Source organism: Misgurnus anguillicaudatus, unplaced genomic scaffold, assembly GCF_027580225.2.
Source record: "Misgurnus anguillicaudatus unplaced genomic scaffold, ASM2758022v2 HiC_scaffold_29, whole genome shotgun sequence".
Lineage (NCBI taxonomy): Eukaryota > Metazoa > Chordata > Actinopteri > Cypriniformes > Cobitidae > Misgurnus > Misgurnus anguillicaudatus.
In genome coordinates, this window is record NW_027395279.1 from 3379620 (window position 1) to 3392205 (window position 12586).

At 36.9% G+C, this 12586-nt stretch overlaps 1 protein-coding gene across 3 annotated transcripts in view; it reads right to left on the reverse strand.

Moving 5' to 3' along the window:
- LOC129436696 (uncharacterized) overlaps positions 1–12586 on the reverse strand; it is a 66309-nt gene that overhangs the window by 19806 nt on the left and 33917 nt on the right. For 2 of the 3 annotated variants that reach the window (XM_073865054.1, XM_073865055.1), the window contains exons 1-6: positions 7064–7422; positions 6482–6832; positions 4814–4909; positions 3851–3937; positions 3413–3505; positions 3140–3214 (exon numbers count right to left, since the gene is read on the reverse strand). The exons of the other annotated variant lie outside the window; for it this stretch is intronic. In XM_073865054.1, the coding sequence (XP_073721155.1) occupies positions 3140–3214; positions 3413–3505; positions 3851–3937; positions 4814–4909; positions 6482–6832; positions 7064–7121 (760 nt within the window). In that variant the 5' untranslated portion in view covers positions 7122–7422. Of the gene's footprint in view, positions 1–3139; positions 3215–3412; positions 3506–3850; positions 3938–4813; positions 4910–6481; positions 6833–7063; positions 7423–12586 lie in introns of those variants that run through there. 3 annotated transcript variants of the gene reach the window in all.

Sequence of the window (12586 nt, forward strand, 5' to 3'; positions counted from 1 at the left end):
GCAGAGGCTGTCACACTGGATAGTGGACACCGTTTCCCTTGCGTATCAATCGCAAGACCTCCCGTGCCCGCTCAGGTTACGGGCGCATGCCACTAGGAGCATAGCGTCTTCCTGGGCGCTGGCGCGTGGCGCCTCGCTGACAGACATTTGCAGGGCTGCGGGCTGGGCGACGCCCAATACCTTCACTAGATTTTATAGTGTTCGTGTTGAACCGGTTTCCTCCTGTGTACTCACCTCTAATAGGTAGAGACACTGGGAGCCCCAGGTTCATGTGTCAGCTTGCCTTGCCGGTATGGCGTTATATCGGTGCCATAAATCCCAAAGAGATGTTTTGGTAGAGTTTGGTACTTCCTCCAACGCCCATGATAATCAGACGTGGCGGAGCGTTTGATGTCGGCTTTGCATCAGATGAATTCTTGAAAACCTGTGTTGAGCTTTGGCGTCCATATGAGCGACCCCTAGACAGGGGATCCCATGTGTGTAATGTCTGTGGAGCTAATTCAATCCCACATTTTTCCCTCAGCAGACTTTAAGTCTGCAGTCTCTGTATAGGTGTAGTCTCATTAGATAGCCACCCTAGAGATTTTTTGATATGCAGAAAGCCCTATGCGGTTATTCCATATCGTAATATGCCGCCTAAGAAACCTTTATGGGATGTGGCTTCCGCAGTGTTCTCTGCTACCGCCAGCGGGAACGCTCCCAGTGGTGCCTAGTGGTTACTGAGTGGGTTGGAACAGCAGTGACCGGCCTCCTCTGCATAGACCCAGGTTTCACTTACGTAAAGGGGTGAAAGGTTAATGCAGGGCACTGGAAGGGACAGCCTTCCGTGGCGTTTTGGTAGGGATTCCCAATTCGTCGGTCACGACGTGACGTCGTAGTGACCGACTGAAAGGGAACGTCTCGGTTACGGATGTAACCCTCGTTCCCTGAAGGAAGGGAACGGAGACGTCACGTCCCGTCGCCACGGCCGCTGTACCATTGCTGAGTCGGCCGGCCTTTTAGATGGCTCCTCAGCGAAAAACTACTGAATGCAGTCTGCTGCTGGCATTTATACCCACCTGGCGGGGTGGAGCCAGCATTATGCAAATAGTGCATGCCAACATTCATTGGCTCTTTTACATACAAGCGAAGCTGATTGGTCTCTCTATGCGAGTTCCCAATTCGTCGGTCACGACGTGACGTCTCCGTTCCCTTCCTTCAGGGAACGAGGGTTACATCCGTAACCGAGACGTTCCCTGAAATAACCGAAACGAAGCATTGCGTCTCTGGCCATTCTACAAACGTCTACGCAGCGAGTGTTATTCGGCTGCGCGCTTCAGTCGAATAAAAATGAGCTCTTGACGCTTGATCCCATGCAGAGGCGCACCTTGTCAACAGGCAAGGCAGGCAACTGCTTGGAGCCCCGAGCCACTAGAGGGCCCCCGAGTTTGTTTCTCGGATGGCCAGCTACACCCAGTAGATGAAAATAGATACTCAACATGACTGCATATCAAAATTCCGATTGGATGGAATGTTGATTGACATTGGCTTAGCCCAGTCAAAATCCAACCCAGGTGGATAACTTGCCAGTTTTGAAAATGAACGTAGCGAATGGGTGACGTTGTATCATTCAGTAGTGCTGTCGCAGTTGATCCGTACGGATCACGACCCATGGTTCGGCTCGCGTGTGATTCCCAGATTAATACGCAAATTTAAATAGGAAAAGTTTATCATTTGCACGTGTTTCAAAGGCTTGCAAATGCTAACACTCAAGTGATTTTAAACAATTTAACCGCAAAAAGGCGCTAAAGTGAGCAGCCCTCTTACGCACATGTGGTTTAATGTGTCCGATCCAGCTCCAGTCTGGCACGTGCCCAAGTGTAAATCTTTTGTGCCCCGGTGTAAATCTCAAGTTTAAATTTTAGCAGTTATAGTGCAATTCTTTACAAAGACGGATCTATATGCAATGTAGTTACCCAATTTACGCTTGTAAAAGTGACGAAGCAGTCGCAATGACGCGTGCACGCACGTATTCATGTCCGCGCGCGTCTTTGCGTTCATTCGCGCACAACCGCAATCAAAAGATGCCACACGAGTGAGTTAGCTTATGAAAACATGACGAGACTAAAGGAAGTTTCTAAATAACAATGCTTATCTTATTTTGACTCGATCACTATTGGCTTCTGTAGATGTACATCAGAAATGTTTTGTGCAAAGCAGGGAAAGGGAAGAAGAAAGGAGAGATAATGAGTTTAAAAGGGAGTTAAGACAAACTACATCCTCACCCTGTCAGGTCTCAAACATTATCAAACAAATCTCAGGAAAACCTCTTGTCAAGTCTATAGAATTGCATTGTTGCTGAGAAAATCAACAGATGTATGTGTTATACTGTTCTGTATTTTCAGATATGAAATTAATATTTAGTTTCCTAATATTTAACTCTGGACACTAACTTACATAACAGTTAGCAGTACCTATGATTGAGATTATTTAGTATAGCAGTCATAAAATGACTGGTTTCTTAAAATATTCTTGTAAAAATAAGTTATGAGTCATTGCTATCATTGTATAATGTAGAAAATAGTTATCTGCTGACATTATTTCCAAACATGTTATGCCATTTATGCATCCAAACATGTTAATAATGTTAGGTATGATGATGATTACACTTGTATATATGTATCTTTCGCAGTAACTGTTGCACTGTAGAATAATGGGTTAAGCAAAGGACATTGTATAGAAGTTTTGCACACTTCTTGCACACAGAAAATTTTCTGCTTGGGGCCCCCATAGACCCTAGAATCGCCTCTGATCCCATGCTTATATAAGGGCGTGTGCCATCCCGCGAGCGGGCTCAAACGTCATTGGTCTGTATTTTTTACAGACGTTAACCAACAGGCTTCAATCATGGAGTAAACAGCAGTTTCCCCCATAGCATCAGCAACTGACGCAATGCTTCGTTCCCGTTATTTCAGGGAACCGGGCTTATGTGAGTAACCTAAGCGTTTTCCCCCTATATATGTGTTTAGACACATTCAAAATATTCAGAATATCATCAGAATTTTATTTTCATTTTGTTGACTGGCAGTTTAACTCAACGGTTAATGTTTCAAAGTTCATGATAATGTATCTTGAGTGATATTTACATAAATCTATTTACCTGAATAAAGAATAGCTGAGAAAACAATATATTCTGTTTCATAACTGTCAATCTGGATCCACGTTTTAATGTTGTCTGTAAAAAGAAAACAATTCATGGCATCATACAATTACAGTAACACACAGAAACACAAATGTCACTAAATCACTGATGGAACTTTTATGAAATAAACAATTTTTTTTTTTTAAAGGGGGGTCCTAAAATCTAAAGATTTTATTAATATCCTTATCCATTATGCTGAACTGACAATTGTCAAAAGTGAACTCCAAATACCTTTTAAATCATTTATATATGGAGCCGCCCACAGTAACATAAGAGGTCTGAGAAAATAGAGAGCACAGCAGAAGATTGTCTCATTCAAAGATCCTGAAACACAAATGTACAAAAGCGACAAAAACACTTTGAGTGCAGGAAAAAAGAGCCAAAAATAAGATTCTGACTTCTTTATAAAAATACAACATATTTCGACTAGTTGAATCTAACAAATCTGTATAAAGTGTGTTAAAAGTTTAAAGGGTAGATATTCCTTTTTTAACATTTTACTAGACCAAGCATCATTATATTTTTCATTAATTTTTTTTAAATAAATAACACATTTATTTGCAGTGGCTTATTGTTCAGTCCTGCAGTTAAAACATATAAATGCAAGTCTAAAAATAAAAGTTAAAGTAAATATTAATGAATATATTATTTAGTGATAAAAACACTGACCTTCAGAAACACCCCAGAAGATAAAAGCAAAGAACATTGTGATATTTGGACAGAAGACCAGAAGCATCTGAAGATGCAAAACTGAATCTAGAAAATATTAAGCAAACGCCAATACTGAAAAAACAAATCTCAAACTTTCTGCCAATTATTTTTAGTACATTCTACATCAAAAACACATAGGAGCGGTTTCCCGTACAGACTAAAATGCATGTTTGCTGCTTTAATTTAAAAAGCACTGACATATCTGAATATACTGTATATCAGTGCCATTCTACCTCAATATGCATACTAGTATTGCTTTTTGTGAGGTTTGTTTAAAAACTACTTAAAAGTCCTGGATTAATCTAAACCCTGTCCGGGAAACTGCACCACTTGTATTCACATATATTTTTGTTACTTTTAATTTTATGTATAACTTAAATGCAATGTGAGTCACTTTGGATAAAAGTCTGCCTGTCTCAGGAGGAACAAATGGTTTCCAAATAATTCAGAAAGTAAATTAAAATGATTAAAAAGTAAGTATTAAAAGTATAAGTAGGTTGAGGAGGTAAATCTAGTGTGGAGTGTAAAGAGTGACTTATTTATCATAATGTTTTTAATGAATGTAATTTTAATGCATATGTTTGTTTATCACATTTAATAATAAAAGCAAATTCATCTAAATTATAGCACAAATTGAATCATACAACGCCCTATGAATGCTATTACCCAGCCTTGATCTCACAAGAATTTGTACATATTTTGCAAGTTGGCTAATTCGTATAAATTCACACAAAGTTAATCATGCAAAAACATACGATTCTCATGACAAAAAAAACAAAGGACCCCAACGTCACAGGGGTCAAGGCAAATCGTACAAAACTTACGAATGTGGTCGTATAAATTAATGCGAATTAGCCAACTGATAAAATATGTACGAATTCTTGTGAAATAGCATTGCAGCACTTGTGTAAATTAGCTTACCTGTGGTTGATCTGTAAATAAGAGAGCAGATTATAACAGCAGATCCACATGCAGTAATACAGAAAATCAACACCATTATGTGTAGACCTGTGAAACCTGTAACACACACAAACACCAGTTACTGTAGATATGACTGATTTGATCATGAATGATCTTGTTGTCGAGTGCAACTCATTTATTCAATCAGTGAGTCCAAAGAAAAAAGTTGACTTTTTAATGAAAATTATTTGTTCTGATGACTGTCTAGTGGGCAATTTGCGACAACTGACATGTGTAAGTTCTGGTTACCACACTGAAAAAAAAATGATTCATTGAATTTCAATTTTTTTAAGGTAAGTGGTTGCAATTAATTTATTTAAGCTACATTTAAACAAAAGTTTTATATTTTATTTTACTTTACTAATCTTTTTTGTTTAAATGTAGCTTAAATAAATTGATTGCAACCACTTATACCTTAAAAAATGTATTAAATTCAATGAATAATTTTTTTCAGTGCAGAGGCGGCTGGTCGTAAATTGTTTTAGGGAGAGGGGTGCACATTCAGGGGAGTTTTGGTGTTCTTAGGTTCGTTTATCAAAAGCACATTTATTTTAAATGATCGGAGGTCACTAATATTATACCCGACCCATTTCTGAGGAACACAATACATTTTAGACCCAAACTTGCTCGGCTCTCAGGTCGGACCTCGGTTTTTCGGATCTAAGTGGAGGTCTGTCCAAGTCTGTCGAACACATTACGCATTGTGTGGTAACCCTAATGTAAGTGAAATAATTGACTCCGGTCCGTGAAATAAAAAAAAATAATGCACACCCCCACGGCGTCTTGGCTGCGTTACCACCTCTTATTGTCTCACCACCTTGACCTATACCACCGCATTATTTTTTTTAATAATTCAATGCCCCATTGTCAATTATTCCTTACGAAAGCTATCTTATATGCATTGTGATGTAGCATTATTGTAAAAAGCCCATTTTGGATTTGACAGCTGTACAATTTTAACAGTGTTAAATTTTAAAGTGTCCCTGTATCTCAGTTGGCAGAGCATTGCATGTTTGCAGGATTATGGGTCTGATCCCAATATGTCTGCCAAATCCATAAATATATGTAAACATGTATATATAATATCTGTTTATGTAAACATGGCTGATTAACAGTGTGAAACTGACCTCACTCATGAGCTACTATAATCCATTAAGTTAGTCTCATACCCGTTAGTTATGGCTACAGTGTTGGTTTCAGCACATAAAACATATTTTCTATTAGGCCAATTAAAATAGTTCTTATAAAAACAGTAAGTTGAGAATGAAGTAATAAATAGTGTCTCTCTTTTTCTTATAAATAGCCAATATCCTCTAGTTTATGTTATAGACATGAAAATTATTATTATTATTATTATTATTTTGTTACACTTTGGTATATAGTTATGGAATAAAGGCTGTTAATTCTGAAAGTATCTGCTAAAATAAACAGAATTGGAGTTCACTAGCACATGGTATTATATATACATATTAATATTTGGAAGACAAAGTGGTTGTTCTGAAAATATAAACTATTACTATAAAATTGCCATAAGGAATGATCATAACCTGACACATGAATGAATGAATGAATAAATGAATGAATGAAGGAAAAATACTTGATAGTAGAAACTCAAATGTGTAAGCTTACCAAAATCTTTTAATGATATTTCAACCACAGTTTCTCCAGACTCTTGTCCAGAGTAAACTTTACATGTGTATTGTCCCTCATCTTCAGCTGTCAGATTGTTCAACAGGAGTGAGAAGTTTCCATGTTTAATGTTTTCAGTGAAGAAATGAGCTCTATCATGATAATCCTGATGTTGAGCCTCTGGTCTAATATCTTCATCTTGATACAGATGAATGATAGTCTGTGAGTCTGATCTTCTCCATTCCACCTCCAGATCTTTTAGTGGTAAGAATGAATCAACAGAACAGGGCAGAACCACTGAACCTCCCAGAGGAACAACCAGAAGACCTGAAGGACCCTTCACTGTGAAACCTAAAAAATAAATAACTCATTTGGTAATCGACCACTAGACTTTTTAGACATGCAAAGTAAATGTATTTATCTGAAATGTATACATCCAAGACAGGGTTGGGCATTACTGGTCCCACCCCTGGTCTAAGAGCTGAAGCTTAAAAAAAATAATAATAATGTTTTACCCCTCAGAAATTACGATATCACACTGAAATCTGTTGTGGTTTTATTTTATAAATAAATAAAACTCACCATCCGCGACCATCAGAAGTATTGACATTAAAGCACAACTCTGCAAACACATCTTCATATACTGTATGCACAATTAAACAAAACAATTGTCTAATATAAAATGTCGCTCTATGAATGGATTCTTCAGATGGGCGCTCATGTTTGTAGGACCGACGTTAAGACTACTTTCACTTTTACTTTCACTTTATTCTCAAGGGCTAGATCGAGTCAGGCGATCACGAATTATTATATCAAGGAAATATAGAGAGTAGACTATGCATATATTCACTTTAAGATCAAAGTGATAAATCTAGAATGCAGTAGAATAAAATATTATACGTATATTGCCATAAGTAATCTACAAACTTCGCTTCCCGTTATTTCCTGTTCTGCGCATGCTCTGATCATAGCCTACATTTGGCTGTTTTTCAAACGGAAGGCTTCATCTTCCAGTGGTCATATTTGCAGGCTGCATACGTTATAAGGTCTTATTTCAGAATAATAACAATTATAAAATTAACTATTATTTATTTTTATTTTATCATTGTATGAAAATCTGGAAAAGTAGCCTAATAATAAAATAAAAAAGCCTAAAGTATTTTGATACGTCATCCACGCCGACATATTTTTCCGGGCATGAGGGCAATAACATTTAGGCTACATTTCTCAACCTGAACCATTTACGGCCTAGGTGGAGTACAACTAAATATTTTTTATTAATTCATTTTTAGCAATATTTAATGATTGTGGCCGAAAAGCCACTAGATGGCACTATGTTCATTAATATTATTGATGCTATGCAAGAGCGACAGCAATTGAAAATAACCCACGTTTTACACAACCAATATCTTAATTATTTTCGGAAGTTACAACATGAGGGTGATAAATTAATTATAGAATGTGAATTATTGTGTGAACTAACCATTTAATTACATGCATTGTGAAACAGTTATAAGATTCAAGTTTCAAACGGTGGATAACATTTTATTCCAATTTGTAAAAACACCACATAATTTATAGGCAAACTGTCATGTTTGTAAAAAAAACCCCTAAGTTTTGAGTCTTAAGTAGATGTTTGTCAATAATAATAATAATAATAACAAATTAATTGCGTATGTTAAATGCATGATGCTTTAATTTAATGTATTTATATGGTCGTTACAACAGCATGCCACACTGTAAAAAATAATATGCCCCATCTACTCAATAAAATTGTGGCAACAGATTACAAGCAATATCATTAATTACATTCAACAAATCAAAATGGATTTAGATTTACTCTATAAACTCCTTAATATTTACATATTCAAAAAGCCAAACTGCAATTTGCAATTAAAATTTTTATTAAAATTTAAACAAAAATATTGTGTATACTAGACAAAGATCTAGCACTATACAATAAAAAACATTATGCCATATCTACTCAATAAAAGTGTTGCAACAGATTACAAGCAATATCATTAATTAAATTCCACAAATAAAAATTGTGTTAGAATCACTACATAAACTCCTTAATAGTAACCCATTCAAAAAGGTAATCTGCAATTTGCAATTAGAAATTAATTTAAATTTAAACAAAATATTGGGTATACAGGACAAAGACCTAGCACTATACAATAAATTCTATTCAATTATACCATTTTAATTTAACATCATCCATTAATATTTTTATTAGTAATGAGTATTATATCTGATTTCAGAATGACAGACAAAGATGAATCAATTCTTATTTTATTGCAGTCAAAAGAACAGGAAAGCATCTCATTTTAATGATGTATTTGTAACAGTGTACACTTCAAAAAGTATTTTACAGTCTTTAAAGAAAACCGTCCACATTTCCCGTCCACAAGGTTCCATGTTTGTGTTCTGTTACATTGATTCACACCCAGAAAATCAGACAGCAGTTTAGACTTACTGTACTGTAATCAGTTCATAAACTTTGAAGAATCCAGCTCCAAGAAAAGTTTCTGAAACACCTGAAAAGATGCCTGGGATACTGGAGATTCAATGCATAGATCCAAGGATAAAGCATGCCCTGTGAACACCTTTAAGGCCTCAATAACAATTCCAGCATCCTTTGGGCTGCCACTCCTAGAAGATCCATTCTTTACAATTACAGCCATCACAAGCTGCTCAAGTCCCGCCTCTTCATCTTTATCCTGCAACATTAAACAGCAAATATGTCTTAAAACCTTTATAAATGTATACAGCTTTAATATTGAACTAATCCACACATTAAACTTGTATATTAAAATGTTTTAAATAAAACTGGAAGATATGTGCAATGGAGTTCATCTGAGTTTAAGGCTTATTAGGTATGTTTGAAATGTGCAATAATATTGAAAACTGATTAAAAAAAATTCTCATTGGAATTACAAATAATATCAAAAAATGTTTGAAAAGATATATAATCTATATTTATAATTAGGGCAAATCTTTTCCCTACATTTTTTTCTGTCACACGACTGTCACATATTTATTTGTTAACCAAGTTACTCACATGTATACACACACATACACTATATACACAATATAATATGTACAATATATTTATTTAATAATATTCCTCACCTTTTGTTGTGAATAAAGTTCTCCCTCAGCAATGTTTCCCGTTGCCTGCAGGAAGCTGCAGTATGTTACAGGCCTTCATGAACACACAATTTAGATAATAGGTCGCGAAATTAATAATAATAAATGTTCAACTTACAATATGTAGAAAGCTTAAACATTTTAAAAAGACAACTTATACATTTAATATCTTACTCACCTTTTGTGGAATTAAATGAATGTTATATTTCCCCTCAGTAATGATACTGTAGGGGAGAGTGGGGTAAAGTGAGACATCGGGTAAAGTGAGACACCCCCTGTATCTAGGCAACGGAACACATTTGTGGTCCTGTGACCATTATGTTTTTAAGCCCCTAAAATTTCCCCTTGGCCATGAAGGACAGGACCTCATGCTGCTGTGGTTAGCATGTTTTTTTCACAAAAATATATTTTTTGCTTGTAAAAGTAAATTTTCTTGCTGTCAACTTAATCAACTGTTGTGCCTAAGCAAATTGATTCAGGTAGAAAAACTTATATCACACATGTTTATGAACTACCAACATATAAAACCTTGTGATGATGCTAGCTGAAGATTAGTCTGAATTTCCAAGAGAGATAGTTTTTTTCTAAAAGGTGGCGGTGGGGTAAAGTGAGACAAATGCTGTGGGGTAAAGTGAGACATGAGACACAAGTTCAGTTTAGTCTAAAACATATTTTAATGTAATATTACATTACATATGTTTTATTTTTAATGTTATAAACATTGCAGAAAAACCATTATACCTAGTCAATACACCAGGAAGACATTCTGGGGAAAAAACACCCCTTGAGGAGATGGAGAGGGCAGCCGCTTAGGTCAAGGAAGGAAAGAAGTCTCTAATGCTACGTATACACACCAAACGCGAGGCATCATGGTACTGTGGGTTCACACCAGACACAAGTTCAACAATTTGCGCAAGTAGATTACATAAAAAGTCAATGCAAAGACGCGATCAGACACGCGATCAGACGCGATCGCGTGTGGCGATCGATGCGAATGACGTGATATGGGTGGCGCGTTTCCCACGAAAACACGTGCTATTCGCCTCAAACGCGTCTTCGCCCAGTTTGAAAATATTTAACTTGAGCGAAAAATTTGCATGACAATGTTAAATCCTGCGAGTAATCTAGAGTGAGTAACGCGATGCCCCGCATTTGGTGTGTACGTAGCATTACTCACTCTAGATTACTCGCGGGATTTAGCATTGTGTCATGCTAATTTTTCCCTCGAGATAAATATTTTCAACTTGGGCGAAGACATGTTTGAGGCGAATAGCGCGTGTTTTCACGGCAAATGCTCCGCTCATATGGCGTCATTCGCATCGCCCCAGGCGAGGCTGCATCTGATCGTGTCTTTGCATTAACTTTGGATGTAATCTACTTGCACAAATCGTTGAACTCGCGTCTGGTGTGAACCCACAGTAAGAGCAGCTGCAAGGGATAGAAATATTGATAGATGGTTTTGATTGTCCTTTCTTCTGACCCCCAGACTGCATTCTAATCTAACTGGTTCTATCTGTCATTTTAATGTTAATTAAAACATTTTGAATTGTCGAAGCCAATGGTGTAGTGGGCAGTGCTCCGACATGTGGTGCTTTCACACTTTCTGCGACCCGAGTTCGATTCACGGCTCGTGGTCATTTGCCGATCCAATACCCTTCTCTCCTCCCTGTACTTTCCTGTCCTCTCCGAAACTCACTGTGAAATAAAGGCAAAAACTGGCCAAAAGACAAAAAAATATAACTTTTGAATTATATTATGTTGTATTTGATTTTGGTTCAGAGTTACTGTACTTTCAAGTGTTTAGAAAAATAACGTTCTTAATTGACCAATCCCCTTGATTCTGTTACTAGTCAAACATTAGTTCTGGAATGTGTGGTTGTCAAGCTAGCTGTCAGGATTTTATCTGTTACAATATGTGCTGTTATGGTAGTTTCAGAGTGGAAAAAGTAAGTGGATCAGTTTACCCCGAGCTGGTTCACTTTACCCCCTTGATTTTTCTGGTCTGTCTCAGTTTACCCCTAAGCTGGGGTAAAGTGAGACACAAGACCACTTTTTTTAAAACAATCATATTTTCACTGCTCTTTGTCCTGAATACATTCAAGTAATTTCCATAGCTAGGCAACATCCTGAATTAATGGGAAATGTGTAAATTTGACTGATATATCATTTTAACTCGCTTAGAGGGGAGCAAATGTAAAAAATGTCTCACTTTACCCCACTCTCCCCTACTCCAGTAAGACGCCTTTGTCAAACATTTCAGTCAGAAATGGTTCATGTTTTCCGCGGGAAAATTCAACACAGGGCGTCGCAATTGAGCACACAATTAATTTACAGCGGAGAATAGTTTTACATTACCAATTTATTCGAATACTTTGTGGATATAATTAACACAAAACTAAATAAACCGAAAAAGACCGCAGTAAAGTCACATTTATCTTTAAAACACGAACCAAGCGAGCGAGCGGGCAGAATTTGTCATAATAGATACATAACGTTACATATTACATATCTATGAGAGTTAGTGATAAGAGAACCCACCCATTCAGAGGAACAGTATGATTGGTCAGTTTTTCTGTCACTCAAAATGAGTTGCATCTGGACCACCAATCGCAGCATGCGAATCGACGAATGCATCCTAGATATGCGACCTCCTGGGTCCTAAAGCTGAAGTTACGTCCAAACCAATGTTCATATTAATCCTTATTGTAATTAATTTACAAATTACAAACAAATTATACAAAGAAACCCTGCTTATATACTTATAAGACCAAAGATTGCCCGTTAAATTTACCCGAAATGAATTTTATCCACAGTTTAAACACTACATTGACGTCACAGCCAGCGGAGATTTTCAGAGACACTGGCCGAGGTGAGGCGCCGTTGTCCCGTCGTTCACCCTACAGTCACATTAGCTACAAAAGTGAACGACACCGAGCGACACGCACTCGCTTGATG